The sequence below is a fragment of the Phalacrocorax carbo genome, chromosome 9 (genome assembly GCF_963921805.1).
Source record: "Phalacrocorax carbo chromosome 9, bPhaCar2.1, whole genome shotgun sequence".
In the NCBI taxonomy this organism is placed as follows: Eukaryota; Metazoa; Chordata; class Aves; order Suliformes; family Phalacrocoracidae; genus Phalacrocorax; species Phalacrocorax carbo.
This window is the reverse complement of record NC_087521.1, coordinates 15,036,039-15,062,205: the sequence shown is the minus strand read 5'-3', so window position 1 is coordinate 15,062,205 and position 26,167 is coordinate 15,036,039. Positions and strand designations below refer to the sequence as shown.

Here is a 26,167-nt window from a genome sequence, read left to right as displayed (position 1 = left end):
TCTATTAAGGAAATTAAATGAGCCTGCTAACAAACAGCTCTTATGAGAGAAGGGGGATAGGAGTAGGGCAAGCAGGAAATGCATTGTGCAGCTGATCAAGGGATGCTAAGACATGGCCAAAGTAGATATATATTAGTTGCACTGCTTCAAAATTGTATGCAGCAGGGTATTACCCTCTGTCCCCAAAGAGCAGCGATCATCCTTCAGTGCAGCTGCTCACATTACAAGTGATGTCTTTTCAATTATCTCAAAGGCAGATTTACCATGCCCTATTCACAAGTTCAGAAGCCCATTAATAACCATCCTGGGAATCACTGCAAGACTGCAGACTGCATATCACATGATGTCCTCTTTGATACAGGTTTTATAAACTGAACCAACATGTCATCTAATGTGACAAAATGCTTATTTCCTAGACTGACAATAGGAAACCGGAGGACAGCCCCTCTCCCTTCTAACCCAGCATTATGATTTAATACCAGCTGCCACTGAAAACTGGAAAGATACGAGCGCTCAGGGAAAAGAGTTACATACACTCAGTGTTGAAGTTATGATAAAGAAAAACCATTGGATGTGAACTTAAAGCCTTTGGTTGAGAGTGTGTCCTTTAAAGTGGTCACACTCCACTGCTGTAAAAGGATTTTGAAACAAATGTGACTGGATGACATACGCATGCATATGCACTGAGCTGGGTCTGCACAGCCAACCAAGCTCAGAACTAAATGTAAGCTACAAAGATACCCACTGCAGCTTGCAGAGACCCAACCTGGGTCTACAAAGTAGGAATGCTTATCTGGTACTGCAGCTGAGTGACTAAATCCTCTGGAACACAGCTGAACATTCAGGTGCAGAAGCAGTGAAATCCGCCTGCAGCTGCAACTTGTGGACTTGTATGTTTGAGTTTGCATTAGCCCTGGGGTATCTTCATGATGTCCCACTGTGCTACTCAGATGGCCCAGAAGAGCCTGGAAGGATTGAGGGGGAGTTGCTAACACAAAGCACAGGCAATACAATTCCTCTCTGTAAATGCGGCTGATAGATAAACATCAAAACCAGAAAGGAGCTGAAGAACAATATTGGCAGAAAACAAATGGAAGTTAAACTGACATAAATGAATACATACAGATTGGAAAATATGTTAAACTTTAAAATTGTAGGGAAAATTTGATTTTAGAACAGCTTTTCAAGAGAAATAGCAGAAGCAGAAAACCAAAAGGGATGAGGTAGATCTGATACAGCCAGAAAAGAAGCAGTGATGGTGCAATTCCCTGTAAGGTAGGGGACTGGACTTGATTGCCCAGAGTGTCCCTTCCCTGCCCTGTGCTCCTAAATCAAGATGCACAGTTAGCAGCTCCGAAAGCCTCATCCATTTGTGAAGCTCCAAATCTAAACAATGATTTTCCCCCCATCAGAAAGCCAGCACACGTTTGTTACACAGGATACAAATTCTGATCAGAACATAAACTGGCAAGGATTTGTAAATCAGTTTCAAGCAAAATAGTTTTCTAACATGTAAGATAGTCTGAACTATATGCTTTTTTCCTACAGACTTCAATCAAAATTGAGTTTATCCCATTTAAAAAAAATAAGGTAATTAACAATAACCATTGTAGGATGACTGTATTTAATTTGGCTCTCCACAGACTAAGATTTAAAGAAATACAAATGAGAAACCACATCCTCCCTCCCTTCTCCACAGAAACACAGAGCAGAGAAGACAAGAATACACTGCAAGGGCTTGAAAATATTACAACTGTAAAAACCACATTTCTGTGTTAAAATAAACAGAGAAGACTTGCACACGTAAGGACGTATAAGTTCTTTGATGTAACAAACACAAGAAGAGAATTATCCAGCCTCATAACTGGACAGAATCAGTACAATTAGACTTTAACACATCACAGGAAAATCTTTTTCCATGTAACAGAAGACTGAATTAAAATTCCTCTTGTAAAACTCTCCTGAAACTGTAAGAGGGCAGAATCAGGTCTTAGTGACGATTGAAGGCAGTAGTAAAACCATTATCTGCAGAAAGGTGCTGACAGTCCCACACTCACCAGGATGTTGGATGCTGTGGAATCTAAGCTTAGACACTCAATATGTCCAGACTTCCTTCTTGAAATGACCCTTCCTGCCCCAACTCTTCAGTACACTTGTACACCACCATGCAGAAAACACCACCCAGAAGGAATCCCTATCTCTCCCTCAACACCCCACTACGTGCACAGCTTAATTACAAGTCCCAAGTTTTTTTGATGTGTTGCCCAGCTCATGGTATGAGCAGATCCAGTGGCTGCTACTGGAATGCCATATTAACCTCTGTTTTGTTTTGGAGGTACATTTACTTCAATCTGCAATGCTGCAGCATGTGCTGCCCACCTGAATTATGCCAAAAGATCATTGTCCTTTGAGGACCTAGCCTCTCTAAATATATTTGGGATACAATTTACCATCTAAAAAAGGATAACCTGCAGATAACAAGATTGTTAAAATTGTTTTAGCAATGCACACAAAGACAGACTAGATCCTTTCCCCTTAAACAAGTGGGAAATGCCTGCAAAGTCAGAGGATCTCACTCCTATCGCTAGTTAAAATACTACACTAGGAGCATGACACGGTTCCCTACAGAACTGGTTAATCCCACCATCTCTTTAAGGCTGAGCAGCATCATTCTAAGGGGTTTTACATAATCCAAAACCTGAAATCCTGTATGTGGTACTTGCTTCCAGATGACATTGTCTAAAAATAATAGAATAAGAGAGACACGATAAGATAGCAAAGGAAGCCTGAGTCAGTATAAGATACTTTTCTTTGTCATGCTTAATGATTTCTATTACCCAGCTTCCAGAAACCGTGCTTCTGACATCAGTAATTGACAAGAATAAAGAATAAGCTAAAACAGGGACTGTGTGCACTGAAAGTAAATTTGGACAGTCAGAGCTAGTAATACACTTGGTTATCAGGTATAAGCAAAAACATGCTCGACTGATGCTTTACACTGGCCCAAATTATAGCAGTTATATGAGGCAGTCAGTCTCTGTAGGCTGCAAATTGCTTAAACAAAGAACCACGAATTCAAATGTAGCAGAAAAAAATATATGCCAAGATTTTTAAGAGAGCTTTCACACTACATAAGCTTTACTTCATCTGGGTTTCAGACTGTGTGTTTGCAGTCTCCCCCATCCCACTTCTTTTACATAAGGAGATGGAAGAGGAAAACGCTTGTATCATGTATTTAACATAAAAGCCTTTCAAATCAGCAGGAAGCCTTCAGTTCAATCATGCTTTATGTACTGAAAGGTTAACTAATAGGAGAGGCTTATTAGCACAAATAATACCACTTCAGCCTGCAGTGCCAACAACACACAAGCTAAGTAAGTTCAGGCCCCATCAACCTTAAATGGAGAGAAAAACCAGAAAGACAACAAACACACCACACACCACCTGCTGCTGTAAAATTGGTCAGCAGATGTTGTGGGCATCAGCAGATGTTGTGGGCATCAGCAGATGTTGTGGGCATCAGCAGATGTTGTGGGCATCAGCAGCTTTCCAAGGACACAACCCTCCCCCCAGCTCTTGGTATGGAACCACTCTCACAGGATGGAGAAGGAAGCATTGTGAAGCCTTCTGATTTAAGAAAAGATGAACGTTCAGAGTGAGCCAGCTCCAATTCTGAAGCAATAGCTCTAGTTACACCATTTAATCTCCAATGCCTCCATTTTCTCCTTCTATAAGAATGTTCATGTGTACCTTTCAAAGAGATATTGTGATGTATTGTGATTGTGTTGATGTTTTAAAATGAAATGCATGTATATATTTTAGGCATCAAAACAACTGTTAAGGCAATGCTTCTGAATAAGAACTGTGCCCCATTCTTGGAACCTCATGGTCACAGAAACTCACAAGAACTTGGATGTTACATTTCTAGCCAAACTCCAGTTCAGTGCAATTTCTCTTCAAAATTATCTCTGCTGTGTCCTGGTAGAATGGAAAAAGCAGGATGTTCTTTCATTTCCCGTGTAAAACTGTGCAGGACTAGTTCTTTATATTCTCTGGAACAGCTTATTTTCATCCCAGAACCAGGTGCATATCAGTGATCAAGTTATCTTTTCCCTGCACTGAGTTTTGAAATCCTTTAAAATTAAAGTCATAGTGCAAACAACCTCTAACCTTGTTTGGATTATATCAAGTTTTTATTTTGCTAGTAAGATTCAATAATATGTTCCTGTTTAAGATATTCTTCATAGAGGCCTAGTAGAGAAACAATTAATTTCGCTGTAGCTGATGTTGTACTAAACAGTTGTTAACCTTTGATGAGAAGGTTACATCAGATACCAAGCCAGGGGTAAATTAAACTGACAATTGCCCTTGTTTAATTGCTTTTGAGTAGTACTCAGTACGTTTGAATGTGGATTGAGTTATTATCATATCCTGCTGCTATCCATTAAAACGAAAATCAAGCATTTTATTTTATTTTTTTGATGCAGCCATAGAGAAGGTGATAAAGGCTTTAATTACAAACAGATTTAATTTAGAATCTATTAGTGCAATTTATCCAAGCATACAGAAGTAACATGGGTTGGTCTGAACAAGCCTATAATTTTGATGGTTTTTGTAAAAGAGAAACTTATATATGGCTCGTTGTTTCTAGAGTCTAAAAACATAAAAGATTTTAGCTTCTTTCATAATGGACATTAAAAACCTCACACTTATCTCCTTCAGGTCTTGGGTATTTCAAGAAAAGACCTTCACTGAAGATTGTCTGCGTTTCTTTCTTTGACCAAGCTGGAAAAAAAAAAGCCACACTGCTTCACTCCTCTGTATTTAGTACTTAGAAGAAAAACATTAAGAAGTCAAATCTCGATTTTCTCAGCATCAAAAGAAGTCCCAGTATTTCCTGGTTTACTCACTCACTGACAAGATCGTGTGACAAGATGTGAAAATCCCAATTATTAGTTCTGAAATACTAAGAGGAAGTACTGCAAGTACTGCAAAACAATAAAGGCAATTCAGTTCAAGTTCTACTGAAATTATGATACATAATATAGTCCTAGTTGACATATTCTACATAAATATTATAGTCACAGGAAAGAGTGAATTAAATATTAAGCCAAACACATTATTTGTTTAGACAGTGTACAAGAACAAGCAATAACGTAACATTTATTGCCATACAGGGTCTTTGGATAGATATAGTGAGATACGCTGAGATTTGATCATTTAACACCTAATAGCAATTCATAGAACTACAACAAATCCTAAGACAAACCTTCACAAATTAAACAAGTTTCAAGCTTCAGAATGTGTTTTAAACAGAGGCTATACATTTAGGGATGAATCTCTCACATAAGGAAGCCCGTTAAGATTTTTGCTCTTCATTACAAGACTATATTTTATTTCTGCACTTATACTGAATTACTAGAGTCTGACTTTGCAAGATGTAAAACACTAAAATGGGTAAGTGTGTATTCTGAAAAGGATGTTAATTCTGTCCACTATACCAAACCACGATCTTATTTGTAGAAGTCTGCTTCCTTGATGAAGCAGCAAAGCGCTCTCTTTTAATGGAAAATCAGCAAAGGTAGTGTGTTTAGTTACCCGTGTCTTTCAGCCAGGTTTCACAAAATTACCCATGTAACTTCCCATTGATTCTTCCTCCATCTCCTTCAATTCCTAATTTTCAGCTGGACAACAGAGAGTGAACTCAGCTGTTCTGCAGAGCCAAAGCTCCAAGATTATTTTCAGATTTGTGACTCTAATCAGGCTAACTCGTGGTTCAACTGGCAATTTTACCATTCATGCTAACGCTGCCCTACCAGCTGTTTCTTCCATATCTCTAGTCAGCTTCACAACCTTCAATAACAACAGCGAAAGCACTAGGATCTAAGCAAAAACTGTCACTGAGTGAGGAGTTAATGAATCCCTGTATCAAAGCACTGCGCTTCCATGCTGCCCGAATGGAGCTAGGGATCTAAAATCCATCATCTTTAGCCACAGGACATCAGCACGCTATTTCCTGCGCCGTTGCATTCAGCTACGTACATTCATTCATACACCTGGTACAGCCACTGGCAACAAAGCAAGGACTGAAGCTCAGAAGGTCATTGAGATAACTTGATGAGGCATACTGTCAAACGGTGCCAGCCATAAACCGGCATGCTGGGGTGAGAAGCTCCTTACCCTCCAAAGATTTAGTTTCAACTCATGATCTCCTACCACGGGGACTCTTTCCTGAAAGCTAGTAGATCAAAATAGATGGACCATTGCTATGCATAATGTAAACTAGGTCAAATATATTAAAAATTAATTTAACTACCTTTTCAAAATAAAAACGGAAGCAACAATAACACGTTTTAAAGCTGTTTTGAAAACTGAAGGTCCATTTTCCTTCCTCAAATTAGTTTTCCTTTACTAATTCTTCAGCGCTCTAGGGAACAATAAATGCAGCATGCACAAACACATGGGACTTCATAGACCCAAAGAATTTAGAAAAGGACAGGAAAAGACTGAGGGCATTTTGGGACAGGATGCTTGAGTGTTTAAATAGAACACTTCCATTAAAAAAAAAAATCAGGATCTTTGGCAATTTTACACCAGCTGACAAAACAGCCACTGACGTGTATATCTCAAATTTGAGGTTTATTCAGATACAGCCTTTCACAGGCAAAATAATGATGCTGAAGTCTCATACATTTGCCATGGTTTTTTATCCTATAAACCTGATGTAACTGGCAAGAAGTTACCTTATGCTCCATTTTTTTGTGTGGATGATCTGCATATAGTAGCCTCTTTGTACATTAAGTATTTACAAAGTACTCTTGTCCGGAACAGAGGCCCTCTTCCAGTTAAAAACTATGCGTAACAGGTTGACCCTGGCCAGTAACTAAGCAACCCCCCAGCTGCTCATTCATTCACTCTGCCCCCCCAAGTGGGATAGGGGAGGAAAACAGAATGGCAAAAATGACAACACTGCAGATTGAGATGAAGACAGTTCAATAAGTGAAGTGAAGCCTCACTGCTTCCCATGGGCAGGCAGGTGTGGAGCCACTTCCCGGTAAGGGGGGGACCTCAGCACATGTGGTGGTTACTTGGAAAGACACAGGCCACAACCACCAGCATTCCCTCTTCCTTTCCCTGCATTTTGACTCATAAGCACATTTTATGGTATGGAATGTCCCTTTGGTCAATTTAGGTTAGCTGTCCCAGCTGTGTTCCTTTCCAAATTCTTGTGCACCCCCAGCCCACCCACTGACTTCTGAATTTATTGTAGTTTATCTTTTAACTTACAACTTACCTTTAGGGTAATTGTAGCATCCCCAAATACCTTCAATAATAAATCATGCGCACTAAGCATGTTCTGATAGACATGAAAAAGAGCCAATTTTAATATATACGAAGTACCAACAAATTCATCCCTATAGCATGCACCAGAGCAAACGGATTTGCATCTCTCAGTGGAATGCCTGTTATGCCTTTGGATAGGCTTTTTGTGAAAGAAATATCTTTGTTATCAATCAGAATGTTCTGCACCAAATTCTGTAGCCTTCAGTTGCAGCCTGGTGCTAAGTGATGGATCTCCATTAGCTTGGGATTACTTAAGCAAAACTCCCAATATCACTAGCATTTTTGCCCAAGTCTAGAGTTTACTTTTTACAAGCAATTCAGAAACGGGACCAGTCTTACAACTCTATTCTGAAGAGCCAGAGGCGAGATGACAGTTTACCATACACATCAAAATGAAAGACTGCAGAATAACAGCAGCACACATGGAGGGGGATTTCTCTCTCCACAGTCATCACAAGAATGATAGCCATCATCACCTACAGCTGTCTTCCTCTCCCCATCTGATCTCTATGAAGATTTTTGTGTGTTGTAAATAGGTGTGGTAGTGTAAGGTGAATGAACATACAGAAACATTCAACCACAACTCATACATGTAGTCTTTTAAGCATCCATTGTGGAAGGCAATTTTCTGGTACAGGTTTAGACTTGACACTTTGGATGAATTGTCAAGGGGAAAAAAAAAATCTCCTTAGGAGGGATTTGATGCTATAACAACACTCTCTTCCCATGTGCTACAGTCTGTTCACACAAACACCGCATGCTTCATATACAAGATTGATCTGGATGGTATGCCATCCATTTTTGCAGGGCTGCCAGCTTATACTTCATTGTAAATCATGAGAGAAAACAGTTTCAGAAGCTGTAATTTTTCGTCATATAAAACAGACGCCTTAGTCAATAAATTTCCACAATGTCTGAAAGACTCATAATTAAAAAATGAATCCCAAAAGAACCACTGTAAATTAAACAAGCAAATATGAATATTGTTAATAAGGTAACTTTTTTTGACTTGGAATTTTACATATAGAAAGAGATTATAAAGAAAACTCCAGACTTAAATGATATTCAAAAAGCAGGCAAATAATTAAAAAGTCTCCTTAGCAGAGTATGACCTGTTTTCACAATCTTTAAAATAGCATCAGTTCTTTATAAACCATAGCCTATACTATGACTTTTGGATTAAATTGTAGTTTAGTGATGTCGATTAAAAAACAATGATCACCAGCTGGCTTTTATCACCTGTTATCACCAAGAGGACAACCAGGGAAGAGGTCAAAATCCATTAAATAGCATCCAAAATAAAGTATGTGACTAGAATACCCAGAAAGCCCCCACAGAAAGAGGTCCCCCCAGTATTCATCCACAAAAATCCCTGCCACTTTTATTATTTTTACCAAATATAATTGCTCCTGAAAAGGTCAAGTTGCTAAATATGCCTAAAATAAATTATATTAACCTTGGTCTTCCCTGTTTTAATACCTACTTCTCTTTCTCCTACAATTTGCTTTATGGTTTAAGTATTTGCCTTTTTAAAACTTTATTTTACTGTCAGTTTAATCTGCTTTCATAGATCTGATCTATCAATTTATTTTCCCCATATTTCCATTATAATTTGATCCATGCTGCCTTGTTTCTCTTGACACTTGAAAACGGCCTCATGGAAGGACAAGGTTTTGAAGAAAGGAAGACAGAGAGAATCTTTGAACATGACAGCACAAAGCACGTGGTAGTTTTCAGTCAGTTACAAAAGATCTTGGTCTCATGGAAAGCTTGCATGCATTTCGCTAAGAGGTCCTCCATGGTCCTGCATTTAAATGTCATTTCAAGATGCACCCTTCATTTCAGATTTCAACTTTTTCCAGAATAACCCTGATGTAAGCTCACTTCTGTGACTTTGAACCATAAACCAGAGGTAACAAAGTCTTACAGACATTCAAGAAGCCAATAACACTTTAAAAAGTTCCTCTTCAACTTTTCTATTGCGTATAACAGCATGAGTCTCAGACTACATTTTTTATTTGAACGTTTAGGTAGAGTCAGTGATATAGATGATGAACAGTAATACCATACCCAGAAGAGCACAGCAGCATGCCTCTGCTCTTCATGAATGACTCGCAAATCCTCCTAATCCATCCTGACTACAAAAGAACAAAATAAATTAAAGCTGAATGGGTTCTATATTTGCTGCTAGTGAACTTCTTCAGGGATAAAATTGGCCAAACTACATAGAATGTAGTCAACAGAACTTTTAGCATTAATATCAGCCACAATTAATACCATGGACTGAGATACCTGAAATGATCTGAAAGTGAATAAACTGAAAATCATGCCACTCAGTAGTTTGAACAAAATATACTGGGAGGAGGAGAAAAACCTTCATTCATTTCCTTTCCAATACTGACTGGAAAAAGAAAGTTGTGAACTTTGTTTTTTTTTAAAAAAGGAACACCTCAGGTTCAATTTGTTTTATTTGTTTCAATCTATACAAAAAATTGGTTATAAAGTTAAAAAAAGATCGCTCATTAAAAAGTTCATTTGGACTCATTTTTAAGGGTAGAGCTGATAATATTCAAGACCAAGGTAAGAAAAAACTACATGCCTTCATCGTTAATGCTGAAAAGACCTATTGTGCAAGTTCTTATCTTAATGGAGGATTAAAATTTCCTTTTTGCTACTTGTGTCCATTTCCTCTCTTCCTTCCACTGAGTACCAACATCCCATTAGGCAGCCACGAGTCACAAGATCCCATCTTAGACGTCTTTTCCTAAGACTGAACAAACTCATATCTCTGCACCTCCCCTCACATGCCAGGCATACTGTTCTCCAGTTAATTGATAGCATCTTACAGATGTTATATTATAATGACTGAAGAATAGACATTCTCTTGCTCAGTCACATCCAACCATTTTTGCTGAATGGGAGTTATGGAATTTATTCTAGCGTTCTTTTTGTTTTGTTTTTAAGAAAGCAAGAAAAAGTGTTTTTCTTCCAAAAAAAAAAAAAATGCCAAGATTTGATCTCACTTTCAATTCCAGCACAAAACACAGACTAAATCATTTGATATGTCACAAAAAGAGAGAAACCAGAACTGGTGGCAGTCTAATGGCTCATGGCCATATTCTAGCCCATTCAAATGAACCTGAATTTTACAATAAAATTCAAAATAAAACCACTTAAATGCTGGCAATGAGTACTAGCCCTGACACTTGTTTCAGAACCACCCTGCAATATACCCAGCACTTCAGCATGATTCTGAACATGGCAAATTCCAGCAGCAGATTAAGACCCTCTGTCATTCACATTATGTCTGTGTTTCAGCCCCTGGCACTTCTGTTTACTTATATGTTCAAGTTCCAGCAAAATGTCAACAACTCGCCAGCTCTTTCAAAACCTGCAAATGGCCTATTCCCCTACCAATGTAAAATAATGCATAAGACATTGGAAATAATCTGAGCGTCAAGTAACATCACCAGCTTCTACCTCTAGTAAACGTCTTGGCTACTTTGTTTACAAAAGAAAGCAAAGCAAAAATCCCTTCTGCCCAAAGCATCACATAAAATAACAAACTCCAAAAGTTTCCAGTTCTCATGTTCTCAAACAATTCACTTCTCCCTAAAGCCATCTTCATTCAACTTTCCCTACTTTAATATTTGCACACAGAAGAGTTTTTTCTTCCTGCAAGGCCGTGTTGTGCTAACAACATGAAATTCTTATTCTTTTGAACTATCTTGCTAAAGCAAGCATCAGTTGTACCAGCTTGAGGATCTGTTCAGTTCTCAACATTCTCAGTGAGGAAAAAAAATCCCTATCACTCCATTTCATTCTTTGCCTTCTGAGAATAGTAACACCCTGCACCATACATTCAGCTGTATTCAGGGCTGTGCATATGCCACAGTAGATTAGCACTCCCACAAAATACTTCTACAACTTTTTAATAAACCCTACTGCTACTGAATCTTGTAAGGCTGGTTTTTTTTTTCTCCTCCTTTTTGCTTGGCTTGGTGTTCCCACCCACCCGCTCTTTCTTCTGGCACCAAGACTTGGTTCTGTGTGCATCCCAACCAGTAATTCTACAAAACCCTAAGGGCAGGTTAACTTAATGAGTGCTGAAGATACAGAAAGTGCAGAGTATGGCATATACTATTTTATATTAAAAGTTTTCTTCAAACAGTTAACAGAAACCCAGGTCTGGCATAGACATGGGCCTATCTATACTCACTATGTGCAGCTGCAGAAAATCACCAAGCCCAGGGGCACTGTCAATCCGAACAAGAATGCCATCCTTCACCGTTGTGCTGAAGCCCACAGCAAGGCGGTCTGTCCTTGTGCTTGGTCTGTCATTAGCTGGCCAGGTGTACAGGATGAGACCTCCACTCTTCCCAAATATATATGTGGCACCAGCTACAAAACACAAAACCAAAGAAAAAAGTATTAGTTACCCATTTCACTCATTTATTTACCAACTGGTAATACTGCTATGACTTCCGAGAGGAATATAAGCAAGCATATACTTTCATTAGTTAAAGGGGTGAAATTAATGCCTCCTGCTGGTCAGGCTACTGATATCACAAAAGATGACTCCAGGAAAATTAAGAGAGTAGATGATGGAAATATGTATTTCCAGACTTAACCAGGTAACAGAGGAGGACATGTACAAAACCCCTTCTATTTTGTGACAAATGACATTGTGAGCCCTCTTTGATACTGGAATTGATTCCATATGTGTTATAAGGCACACATAAAATGGTACTTTAGACTGCCCGCTCCAACTCCAACTCCTCACACATATTCTTCCTCCTACAAAGTTTTAAGTTTTCCTTTGTAGAGCAATGGCTGTGGAATGCTAGATACTTTTTCCAGCAGGATGAGATATGAAGGTGAAATAGCTTTTTATCAGACAAAACATATCTGTTCCTTCACCATTAGACTCAATAACAAACAACATAATACCCTCCTTATGGAAAGTTCTTCCTTCAGATGCACACGGACTCCAGACTCACAAACACTTCCAGAGAGAAATCTAAATGTGCATGTATGTTATGCAAAACATCCTCGTCTTCCTACACATCTCACAGCAGGGGAACTATAAACAAGCAAGCTTCCTCTTGAGGCATAAATCACTCAAGAAGCTTCTTCTGTATAAACCTGATGAAGTACACTTTATTAGTACCTAAATAAAGACAAGCAACATTTAAGATAAAGGTAGGTGAAGAGTTTATCCAGAATGAATTATTTCATTAGAGCTAATATCCCATAACATGTGAGATAGGGCACTGCTGTTGGGGAAAAAACAAGGCACACCTGTTTCAAAAGCATGCGATTCAGTCTTCTACGGGGATTCAAAGGCAATATTTAGCAGCTCTCCTTGAGGGCTGAGCTTCTCTTCAGCTCAAGACTATTCACACACAGTGGGAGACTATCCTTTCCTCAACACTTCCTAATAATTTTGGATATCTAGTCCACATATATTTCCAGCATCATTAGTCTTTATAGTGAGCCTGGGAATCTGTGGCTTGACCTTACTTTTAAGGACTACACCAAACCTCTTCAAAGCTGAATACTGTCTTCCCACATTCATGAGGGCCATCTGAGCTTCAGCAAGACAGTCACACAAGTGAGGAATTATTGCTGCAGATGAAGAAGCTGAGAAGGAAAAGTATTTGGAGTTCACATTCTCACTTGTACTCAACTCTCTGAGTTAGAAGCAGGATTTTATAAGTCAGCAGTAATAAAATCAGCCCCTAAGCTTCTTGGAAAATATGGTTAAAATTGCTGCCCTAGACCCAAATCTACAGGCAGGACAGGAACAACACTTCTCAATGCTTCAGCCACTGACTGCATCTCATTTTCTGAGCACTACTACAGCAGGTCACAAGGTACAGAATAATAAGCAAAAATAACCGGCTCCTGTTACTGCTTCAGGGAGTAGAAATATCTGTGCAAAGTACAGGCAACATACTGGGCACATTTTCCAGTCTGAGTGAAACTACAACTGATGATTTTTTTTCCACACCAATCAGGAACATGTATCAAGCAACTCCAAAGAGTAAATGTAATTAGATACAGAAAGAGGTGGGATCATATATGGGTATCTTCTACACTTGCCTACAAAGTTGCAGCTCCACTAAAGCTCTTTATGACCTGAATTCCAAATAAATACTACATATTAGCAGAAATAATTGATACACTTCACCCTCACTTAAGAGGCTTCCTCTAGATGTCTCAGCACACATTACCAAACCAGACATCAAAAACTCAGGCACACAGAAGGGAAATGATTTGTGAACAGCTGACTGAGCAACAGCGACAATGAATCCACATTTCCTTCCTTTCAGGTCTGTGCATGCCCACCAGAACATGCCTGGTAAATTCAAACAAATGTGTCTGAAATCAGGGTTTGGTAGGAAATTTTACTTATAATCCTGAATTAACAGAAGAGCACATCAGCATACTGGAAATGCGCACATATATCATTTCAGTTCTGGAAAGATTAATTTTACAGATAGAACTCTAGCTCCTCAATCAGCTTTGAACTCAAAATGGAGAGTGCACAACTATGGAAACATATGTAGAAGGGGGTTTTGTTTTTCTGTTTGTTTCAATGCGTCCCCAACTGTATCTGTAATCTCTTGGTTAGAGAGATAGTTGGAGATGACCAGGTAGTGAATTATCCATGTCTTCCCCCCATGCACAGGTATATCAACAGCTCACTATAAACTACATTACAAATATCCGCCCTTGGTTTATCAGTTTATTCTAAAAGTTGTGTGCATTGCATTGAAGACTAAAACAAGGCAGAGCAATGTGTTAAGTAAAACAAGATGAGTTAACCCATTGTTAGTGGCTTCATACACTAAAACACACTTTCCAAAACTATTCTCAGTTGCAAGGTCTCCTCCTTTGTACTGGTTATCAGGCCCTTCAGCAGTAAAGACAAGCTTGGAAAAGAGTTCTTTGCTATTTATGAAGACATTATTTCTTTGTCTATTTAGCTGCAGGTAGAGCATGTCAGTGGTCCTATGAGCGCCAGTTAGAACCAATTATGCCTCCACAGGCCTATCATTGGACCTAACTTCTTAATGGAGCTCATTTTCTCCTCACAGAACACAGAATTTTGCTTCCAGGCCTAACCTGAAAATATTCCGTACTTTGAGTTTGTGTGCAAAGATCACTGAGATGCAACAACCAGAGCAGCACTGCCCACACTAACCTCTTAACTGAAGCCTGGTGGCCAGCAGTTGTTTCCTTATTGTCCAGGCCAGAATTATCTGCATAATGATAGATGAGCCACTTGTTTGCTGGGTACGTCAATGTCCCTTCCCTTCCCCACCTTTTTGAGGGTATACAGGATACCCGTTGCCTTGTTTGGAAAGAGATGGCATATTAATGTTGCACTAGTAACACTTTTTCTCAAAAGTATGAACAAACTAGTCACTCCAGTCTGAAAACACAAGGTACAGACATCAAGTAAAAGTGGAAGAGGAAGGATAACAAGAGTTACTAGCACACTGCAATCACATTAAAAAAAAAAAAGGGGGGGGGGGGCCAAAACAAAAAAACAAACCTCAAAAAACCACCAAAACCCCCAGGACACAACACAAACACACTTGATTTAAATGTTTCTGTTTGACTGCAGCAACCATAAGTTTATGGATTTTAAAACTGGAAGAGAACTGAACAAGACAGACAGTAGAATTACAACCCTGGACTTTGGGAAAGGTGAATTCAGCTTCACCAGAACTCAACAAGACCTGAAAAACTCTTATCTGGCTGGCCTTGCTGTAAGCTGGTGTGAGTGAACAGGTTGGACTAGTTTACCTCCAGAGGTCCCTTCTGCTCTTAAACTGGTAACTATCCTTTCTTTGTGGTCTTGCAGAGAATTGTAGACTAAATAAGTCAAGAAAAAAGCTGATGAAAGTCTGTTCAGCTTGAGATCTTCTCATTGCACCTAAGCTTTGTTACAGACCTCTTTATTACACAAGAGCACACTTTTTTTTCCAAGACATTTTCTATTCAAGACAGACAATGGATAATACACTGTTAATGAGCAGCCACTTGATATTTAGTTTTTCCTCATTGTTCAAGGTTTAGTTACATACCTCTTTTAATAAATACAACAGCAACCATGCAGTGAAAATAGAAAAGTCTGAGGGACTGATTAATTCCATTGTATTTATTGTTACAGTGCTTCACCACTTCTACTATATAACACTAACTTCAACCTATACTGTGCAAAAGAAGAACAAAAAAGTAAATTCAAAGATATGAGAGCACAAAATTATTTCTCCAGTCAGCTGTGAGAAACCCCACTTCTCAGAGTGCCCTGGGCCAGATTTACTGTACCAACACGTGAGAACAAATGGGAACAGAGTATGGTCAGCTACCCTACTAGGATGCTACATGTGGAATTTGGAAAGAGAGCGCTTTCCATAGAGCTCTCTTTGGGAGCTCAGAGAAGCTAAGAAATACATGGTGAGCAAACACTCCCTACAGATGCGAGCTACTAGGATGCTGCCACATGTTTAGCATACACCAAGATTATAAACTCATAAACTTATAGTTTGGCAGCTGACTTTTCCCAGAAAAGACATAACTTGTAACTGTAACTTACAGCTTTGGTGTTTAGAGATTTAAAAATCAGAGATACAGATATGTTGCAACACACGACAATGCTGTTATTTAAAGTCTGCATATCTAGCTTAGGCAAATTATGTATTTGCTAGCTATATTCATGGACAGAGCTGTCTGATTTACTTTCAGTCAAAACAAAATAGTTTGAGGCAAACACTCCTCATGGAAAATTTCTAACAGAAAAGCTATAAGCAACATTATAAGCCACAACAAATAAAGCCTCCTAGTGAGTTGTGCTAAAAAACATTTAGTTGAATTTGGCACCACCACCTATAACTTCAAATCGGTTATCGCTTTTTCCTCATCATCACCCAAAGACTTCAAAAAACTATCTTAAGGAAGAGTATCCTTCAATCAATATCGTACAACTGCAGCAGCTATATCCCACCTAAAACTAATCCTGTAAAGCAGTAGAAAACAAGTCTGTCACATCTGCACAAGATATAACTTCTTTTGTGCCTTAGGGATCCTGTGAATCTCCCCACATTAAATATTCTATTGCAAATTCTCTATTTGCATCTACTAAGCCATCAACAGCCCATTTTGCCTCAGCTACAGCACAACACATGCACTCATTTCACTGTGGCCAGGAAAATGCAATGTTTGACAGGTATTATAACAATGTTGATATTTAAGGGTTAACTGCAGCAACTGTTGATGACACTGAGTTATCCTTTAAGGAACTAAGAGATGCCTTCAAGCCATCTGCCCTTGTCCTTATGGGGGACTTCAACTTGCCAACTGGGAATAGCACATGGCTGGGACAAACAGGTCCAGAAGATTCCTAAACCTTCTGGACAATAACTTCTTGGTACACATACTAAGGGAACTGATCAGGAAGGGTACCTTCCTCAACTTGTTGCTCATTAACAGAGATCGGTGGCATGTGGTTGCAACCATGAAGCAGTCGAATTTAAAATATATGGTAGCAGGAGAAAAACTGCCACCAAGACCTCAACTCTGGGTATGAGAGCAGACTTCAGGTTGCTCAGGGAACTATGTAGTCAGGTCCCCTGGGGAAAAGCTTTTGAAGGTGGTGGTGTCCATCAGTGCTGGTCACTGCTCACTAAGAGCACAGGAGCAGGCAATTCCAAATTGTAGGAAGTCAAGCAGGCAAAGCAGAAGGCTCACTTAACTAAGCAGGGATCATCTTCTAGAAGTAAGGTGAAAAAAGAAAGTATATGGCCAGCGGAAGCAAGGTCAGGCAACATGGGAGGACTACAGGGATGCTGTTAGCCGCTGTATGGAGGAAATTCGTGCAGCCAAAGCTCAGAGTTGAAGCTGGCCAGTACCATGAGGGGCAATAAAAAGGCTTTTTAAAGTACGTCAATGGCAAAAGGTAGGCTAGAAATAACATTGGCCCATTACTTGATCAGCACGGTCACCTCACAAACAGGGACATAGACAAAACAGAGACATTTAATGCTTTCTTTGCCTCAGCCTTCAACACCAGTGATGAGCTCTGGGACCCCCAGAGCCCTGGGTTAGAGAACCATGACTGTGGGAAAGATAAACTCCCAACTAACACTGAACTTGTGTGGGACTCGCTGCTCCATCTCCCTGTAAGTTGATGGGGCCTGATGAGATTCATCCAAGGGTACTTGAAGAGCTGGCTGATGTCATAGCAAGACTCTCTCAATGATTTTGCAACGCTCTTGGGAATCTGGAGAGGTCCCAGTGGACTGGAAGCCAGCAAATATTGTCCCAGACTTCAAGAAGGGCAGCAGGGATGGCCCCAGTAACTACAGGCCTGGCAGTCCCACTTCTGTGCCTGGCAGAATTATGGAGAAGATTATTCTAGGAGTTAGTGAAAAAAAACCTGAAAGACAACGCAGTTATTGGTCCCAGCCGGCACAGGTTCAGGAGGGGAAAGTCCTGCTTAACAAACTTGATTTCTTTCTATGACAAGGTTACCCACCTAGATGACCAAGGGAAGCCAGTCAATGTAATATTTTTGGATTGCAGTAAAGCTTTTGATACTGTCTCTCACAGTATCCTCCTGGACAAAATGCCCAGCGTACAGCTGGATAAACACATCCCGCAGTGGGTGAGCAACTGGCTGATGGGCTCAAAGGGTTATATAGTACATGGGGTTACATCAGGCTGGGGCCACTCACTAGAAGCGTTCTGCAGGGATCCATCTGAGGGCCAGTACTCTTTAATGTCTTCATAAATCACTTGGATGCAGGAATTGAAGGAATATTAAGTTTGCTGATGACACAGAATTAGGAAGAGCTGTTTACTCTCTCGAAGGCAGAGGGGCCCTGCAGAGAGATCTGGACAGACTGGAGAGCTGGGCAAGCACCAACCTCATGAAGTTCAACAAAGGCAAGTGCTGGATTTTGTACCTGGGGCACGGCAACCCTGGCTGTACATACAGACTGGGGAATGAGAGGGTGTAGAGCAGCCCTGCAGAGAGGGACCTGGGGGTTCTGGTCGACCACAAGTTGAACATGAGCCAACAGCACGCCCTGGCAGCCAAGGGGGCCAACCATGTCCTGGGGCGCATCAAGCACTGTATTGCATCCAGTCGAGGGAGGCAATTGTTCCTCTCTACTCTGTGCTGGTACAGCCTCGCCTTGAGTGCTGCATGCAGTTTTGGGTGCCACAGTACATTAGAGATACAAAGCTACTAGAGAGTGTCCAGAGGAGGGCCAGGAAGTTGGTGAAAGGTTTAGAGGGGAAGCTGTTTGAGGAGGAGCGGCTAAAGTCACTTGGTTTGCTCAGCCTGGACAAGAGGAGACTCAGGAGAGACCTCATCACTGTCTGCAGCCTCCTCACAAGGGGAGGAGGAGGGGCAGGCACTGATCTCTTCTCTCTGGTGACCAATGACAGGACCCGAGGGAATGGCAGGAAGATGTTCCAGGGCAGGTTTAGGTTGGATATTAGGAAAAGGTTCTTCACCCAAGGGGTGGTGGAGCACTGGAACAGGCTCTCCAGGGAGGTAGTCACAGCACCAAGCCTGAGACTATTCAGGAAGCACTTGGACAATGCCCTCAGAGACATGGTGTGAATTTTGGGGTTGTCCTGTGCAGGGACAGGAGTTGGACTTGATGATCCTTGTGGGTCCCTTCCAACTCAGAACATTCTATGAACTGTGCACTGGGACGTGAGTATGAGTTTAACTTATTATGTGTGCCACAGCTCATATTTTTACATTTTTACAGTAAAAAGGAATTGTTAAAGTGAAAATTATGAGGAATCCAAGCCAACTTCAGAGCTACAATAACTACCCAAGTTAACACAGAAAAACTTATGACCAGGGTCCCGCATGCCCTTGTGACAACATCATTATGGGCAAAACAATCGTAACTAGGGTAATATCATTTAATCAGTTTTATTGACAACACAAACTGTTAATTACCAATTCAGGCATTGGGAAACAAAGATAACAAACAATTAAAGGAAAACTTAGTGAAAATACCTTTCTTTCCCCCGGCTCAACTGCAGTCCACCAGCTCTCCTCCCTCTTCCTAGTTTCCCCTCCCTCTGGGCTGCAGTAAGACAACAGGCGGTGCAAGAGGTCGGGGTCAGTGCACACAAGTTTCTTTCCACTGTTAATTCTTTTTTACTTTCTGTGCTCCAACATAGGTTATTGATGAGCTGCAGCCCCTCAGGGGTGTCCCTGCTCCTGCGTGGGTCTCCTGCAGGCCTCAGTCCTTCAGGGGTGTTCCGGCTCTGGCATGGGTCACCCACAGGTCCAATGCCTTCAGGGGTGTCCCTGCTCTGGGCTGCAGTCCGCTCAGGAGCATGACTTATCAAACACAGAGTGCCTACTTCCAAGATTGTGTCTCCAGCATGTCCCCACCAATGTCCCTTTCCATGTGCCTCTCCCTAAATGCTCTTTAGCATCCACTCCTGTTTATCCTTTGGTGTCCCCTTGCATGCATTCTCCCTTCATGCAACCTCCCATGAACCCTCCCATGCTTCCTGCGGTCCCCAGGGGCTACTGCCCTTTCTTAAAGGTGTCCGAGAAGCAGCAGTTCTGATGAGTCTCTTGGGGTACATCATATGCTGGTGTAAAGGTCCTAGTATGTTTATTACTAATCATAACCTTCTGCTTTCTAACAAGAAGTTATCAGCTCAACTACAGGAGAATTTGAGATGATGTCATTTGCTTTTCTTTTTTGGCAGAAAACGGAAATTTAGGTTATTTTCAAGAAGTAATATATTCAAAGGATGGAATCAGTAATACGTTGAACATGACTGCAGGCAGTTAGTTGTTACACGAGCAAAGCTAGACCCAATTCATATCAGGAATGAAACCTTCGTAGCACCTGTAATTATCAGCCCTTTAAAGGGGCAATTAAATAATGAAGACGTAACAGTTTATGTGGGAGTTTTGAATTCCTGCAAAGTGTCAACAAGAAAAGGCAGGAGTTTTGACAAACTTATAGAAATAAGAAAAAGTAAGTAATGGTAACTCTTATTGTACCTGGACTAGGTGGTTCATTTACTATTTCCATCACCAGAAAAGACACTAGTAAAGGAATGCAAATTAGATAGAATACTGCCATGAAAGCAAGAAAGAAGAGTTCAGGCATACATTTGCAGAAACTCAGTAAGGAGATGAAATTTGCTGCAGCAGGAAGCAACATTATTTGGTCACATAATGAAAATGCGGCTCCCAAAAACACGGTATATAGAGTGCTATTCTGCCCTAGCAAGTGGGGATGAACAAAGCAACAAGAAAGAGCTGCTATGACCGATATCTATTCTAATAAAAAACTCTGATAAAATAGATCGGAGTTTTTGCCTGAATTCTGATCAGATTAGTCTGATCACTGCCCCAAAGATTAAGGCCTCTGCCATATGTTCACAACTTAAGGTAAACTGCGTATTTAACCATTCCGTTTCCGGTCAGGGAAACAACAGTGGCATAGCTCTTCAGACCTTAACTCAGTCAGACAGTTCAACATCTTATTTATTTATGCTTGCTATACTCTTGAGGAAAAACGAGCCATGCTTTGAACACCAGCTCAAAGAGGGATTTAAAGCAAACAATACAGATTGCACAAACCAGAAAAAAGTACCAGGACTTTCAAATGGCTTCTGACTATTTATTGCTCCCCAAAAGTTTATCACCAAGCAACACAGATAATAAAACAACAGTTGATACCTGAACACTGTCAAAAGGATGTGCACTGGTTGAGCAAAAATGAAGCTCCTGAGAGTTGTTTTTCCACCTTAACTCCTGGACACATCAAATAGATCATGCATGCTATACAACTCCAAATTACCTCTAAATAAATTTCTTATGAGTAAAAGAATTGAAAGAGTGACAAAAATATTTTCAGGACAAAGAAACGCAACAGTATCCACATGCATTAAAAAAACAACAGTGGTGAAAATAGGTAAAGTTTGTGCTTAAAAGGAGTTTTCATGAACTAGCTCTTTTTCCTTTCAGGATGCACTTTTCTTGACAAACCCTCTGAGACCCAGATTGCACACCATACTCATCTCGCATCTCAAAAAATAGACATGTTTATCATCTCAGAAGGACTTTAGGGATTAGTTGCTGACTAAAATGGACCTACAATGACCATAGGCATACCTATGGACTATGGCTACGTAAACATATGGCAACATAAACGTAACAGATTGCAACTAGTAAAATATTTCAGTAATATCCTCATTTAAATCATGATAATATAATTGGTCAGACAAGAATCTGGCTAGTTCACTGTCATGTCTTCAGCACTGATCCTAAGTAGACACCGAGGGCAAACTAAGTGTAGAGCAAGCATATCTCCTAAAAGTATGCACCCAGACTATGAGCCTTTTCAGCAATTAACTCAGCCTCATGTGGTTTGTAACCCCAAAGAGTTCTTATTTCCAAGTACTCATCCAGTCTTTCCTTGAATGCATTTAGAAGTTTTGCATTCACAATAATGACTTACAAACCTTTATCAATGACTTGCACAAATCTACCACTGATGTAGCAAGCTAAACACTAGCCAGCTGTGGGCCCCATCAGCAAAGGCAGCCTACAGCATTCTGTACTCTATTAACAGGACCACAGATGTTAAAAGATTAAGCGATTATTCCCCTTTACTCAGTGTTTGTTAGACTTCATCTAGACCAACACATCCAGTTTTGGGGACTCCAATACAAGACAGATATTGACAAACTGGAGCAAGTTCAGTGAAAGGCCATGAAGACAGGTGGCTGAAGCACCTTCCTTCTGAGGAGAGGCCAAAGAATTTGGGCTTGTTCAGCCTGAAGACATGCAAGGAGGTTACTAAGACAACAAAGGTAGGCTCTTCACAGTGGTGCACAGCTGGTGAACAGGAAGCAACAGGCATAGCTTGAAGTGAGAGTATCTGACTTGATAGAAGGAAAAAATCTTTCTCTTCACAAGGACAGACAGGCAGTCAGGTTGCCCAGGGAGATTTTGGAGTCTCCATGTGTGGAGGTTTTCAAGACCTGACTACATAAAACCCCAGGTAACCTGATCTGACTTCACAACTGACCCTTCTCTGAGCAGGGATTTGGACTAGACTTCCTGAGGTCTCCTCCACCCCAAGTGACCCTACTGTGTGAAGAATCACCTTTTTTATACTTGCTCTGGCTAAGCAGTTTACATGTTCCCTAGTTCTTGTACTGGAACACATAATAATCTGTTCCTGTATCTATCCTCTCAGAGTCAACCTTGCCTTGCAAACTTCCATCATACCAGCACTACCAGTCCTTAAGTCATCTTTTTCAGTAAAGAGACCAGTTGTGTTATCAAATTCAGCACCCACAGCTTTAGGCAGCAGATGACGGAGACCAATCTAGAAAAGGTCTGCAAGGACAATTCCTTCTGGTTTAGGAGCTTTTAGGGTGTTTTGTTTGTTTGCTTTTAGGTTTTGTGGGAAGTTTTTTCCTTTGGGTTTGCCTTTCTTTTTTTTTAAATACACCCCACAGAAAATGAAAAAGATTAAAAAAAAGTACTACTCATAAAACCTATAGAATTTCCATTACAGGAAGACAAAAGACTTCAAACCACAATGCATGAAGAAGAGATCTAAAGAAACTACAAACACTACAATTGAAATAAGAAATTTGCTGGGTAGAAGTGTCCAGAAAACTGTGCCCAGTTACTGTGATCCTTACAGGACATGTTTACTGGGGTCAAAGATATCTACCACCTGGAAAGAGACTTCATTAGTTACAACTATGTCTGAATTCAGTAAAGGTAGGCAGAAGTATTTCTTAGTTGCAGTCTGCTGCCAAAGAGGAGCTGGAATCTGGATGCATTTTCTTGTTTCTTGGGTACTTCCTGATAAAACAGCGCACAGAGAGGATGTCTTTGGAGAAGCCCAGAAGGCAGCATGCCAGAGGAGCTGAATATAGACACTACTGTTACGAATGAGAAGCACAGCAGGATTCATAGCTCATTTGGGGCCTAAAGGAAGAATAGGGATGTTAATATACCACCATTTTACAGAATCTGAACGGTAACAAAACAGTCTAGATACAGCTCAGGATGGATGGAGGCCAAACTGCTACCATTGATCTCAGCCCATTCAACTCCCCTCTGAAGAATCTCCTTCTAGTCTTGATCCTTAAGCTATGGTTTATGCATTAAAACAAATAAACTATGAAAGAAAAAAAAACAAAACAAGACAAACAAAAAACCAAAACACAAACAAAAAAAAAAAAAACACACAAAGACAACTGCTGTTCTCTGTTTCATTTAGTCACTTCAAGTTTAAGTAGCATAATATCCTGCATGGCCAGTTTGCAGATTAAAAGGCTTTATTTGTTTTAAATGCAGGTAATCATTCATTCTTCCTTACATAACTGTTCACGTTTCCTTAGTCATAGATATTAAAACAGAAAATACAGTTTACATTTATGGTCTTCGCTACAGGAGAGATCAAACTCAGATTTTCAGGCTTGAATGTTAAAAAGAGTTGGGCCAGAAATATGGGCTATTAGATATTCACCTGAGCCCCAGAAGGTAAGAGTTTTACAAAATCTCACATGTTAAATCAGCAGCAGAGTTGGGAATAGGAAGCAAGTTTTCAGAGATCTAACCTTTTGCTGCCCATTAGCATGGGTCCTCCTCGACTAACCTGACCCACTTGGCAGATGACGGAAATGTTGCGGATGTTGTCTACCTAGACTTCAGTAGAGCCTTCGACCTAATTTCCCACAGCATTCTCCTGGTGAAATGACTGCTTGTGGCTTGGATGGGTGTACTCTTCACTGGGTAAAAAAACTGGATGGATGGCCAGGCCCAAAGAGTTGTTGTGAATTGAGTTAAATACAGCTGGCAGCCTGTCATAAGTGATATTCACCAGGGCTCAGTTTTGGGCCAGTTCTGTTTAATCTCTTTATCAAGGATCTGGATGAGGGTATTGAGTGTGCCTGCAGTAAGTTGGCAGACAACACCAAACTGAGTGGAAGTATCGATCTGCTGAGGGTAGGAAGGCTCTAAAGAGGGCCTTGGACAGGCTGGATTGATGGGCCGAGGCCAATTGTATGAGGTCACACTTGGGTCACAACAACCCCATGCAACATTACAGGCTGGGGGAAGAGTGGCTGGAAAGTTTTGTGGTGGAGAAGGACCTGGGGGTGTTGGTTGATAGCCCACAATATAAGCCAACACTGTGCCCATGTGGCCAAGAAGGCCAACAGCATCCTGGCTTGTATCAGGAATAGTGTGGCCAGCAGGAGTAGGGGAGTGATTGTGCCCTTGTACTCGGCACTGGTGAGGCCGCACCTCGAGCACTGTGTTCAGGTTTGGGCCCCTCACTACAAGAAGGACATTGAGGTGCCGGAGCGTGTCCAGAGAAGGGCAAAGCAGCTGGTGAAGGATCTGGAGAACAAGTCTTATGAGGAGCAGCTGAGGGAACTGGGGTTGTTTAGTCTGGAGAAGAGGAGACTGAGGGGAGACCTTATCGCTATCTACAACTACCTGAAAGGAGGTTGTAGCAAGGCGGGTGTCTATCTGTAACAAGTGATAGGATGAGAGGAAATGGCCTCAGGTTGTACCAGGGGAGGTTTAGATTGGATGTTAGGAAAGTTTTCTTCACCAAAAGGGTTATCAAGCACTTCAGCAGCCCAAGGAAGTGGTAGAGTCACCATCCCTGGAGGTATTTAAAAGATGTATGGATGTGGTTGCCTGGGGACATGGTTTAGCGGTGGAATTGGCAGTGCTAGGTTAACTGTTGGACTCTATGATCTTAAAGGTCTTTTCCAGCCTAAATGATTCTATTATTTCAGTCTGTTTCAGCAGCATGCTTTTGAAATAAACTTGCCATGTTTTTGTTTACATCAGAGTAGTCTCAGAGTACACAAAACTTGACTCCTTTCAAATAAAACTAAATAATACTAACTAAATAAAACTGGAAGATGCAAGCAAGCTGTTAACAAATAATTATTTTATAGGACCAGGCTAGAGCTCGTGCAAAGTAAAACTTTAGAAGTAAAAATGCCTGCAGTATGGGTCTCAGGTCCTTGGTTTTAAATTTCATTCTGCAAACCCATTCTCATGCTGGCTGTTACTGTAGACAGAGCCTAGTCTTCTAGGACTAGATGGGGCTGTTTTGGTCTACCAAGGAAACAAACTCATGAGTTCTGAGCTTTTTGACCTCACCTCAAATATGACGCTGCCCCTCACAACTACTGGAAGGCCAGTGATGAGAAGAAATGCATTTACAGAAGCTCACCATTCTCAAGCCTCTCTAACCTTCCTCAAGGTCACATAGTGGGAGTGTATAATCAAAAAGTATCCAGAATAAAATAGCATACAAGCTATTTGGTAAATTATATGCAGCTTTTCTTGCCATTGCCTCTTCTTCTTGCCACCATGAAGGGACAGCCACCATTAGGAGAGGTGGCCATACATGAGTGTTATACAGGCAATCTGTTAAAAGGTACCATGCCAAAGTAAAAGACAAGCATAATGGTTGTTTAATCATTCCCACCATGAAGTGCCAATTCTTTAGTCTCTTATGACATTCATGAATGATGCAGAGGGCTGGCATGATGAATGCAGAGCAATTCCGACTGACAGATACTTTCAGAGAATTTATACCCTTCCTGCATTGCCAGGACAAAAGGGCTCTTGAGCTGAGTTATCATTAGTTCCATGAGAGGATTTACAGTCTTGCCAGCAACTCCTTTTACCTTACTCTGTAAAGCGTTTATTTTGATATACTGATTGTGATCATTCAAGAACAACTGTATCTGAAGAAAG

The 26,167-nt window shown here is 40.6% G+C and overlaps 1 protein-coding gene across 4 annotated transcripts in view; it reads right to left on the bottom strand.

Annotated features, from left to right (window-relative positions):
- Positions 1-26,167, bottom strand: part of NRXN3 (neurexin 3) — a 971,499-nt gene that overhangs the window by 247,118 nt on the left and 698,214 nt on the right. For all 4 annotated transcript variants that reach the window (XR_010374442.1, XM_064460500.1, XM_064460498.1 and 1 more), the window contains one exon: positions 11,564-11,745. Coding sequence is in view for 3 of the 4 variants with exons in the window: in XM_064460500.1 (XP_064316570.1) it covers positions 11,564-11,745 (182 nt within the window). In the remaining variant the exon portion in view is untranslated. The remainder of the gene's footprint in view (positions 1-11,563; positions 11,746-26,167) is intronic.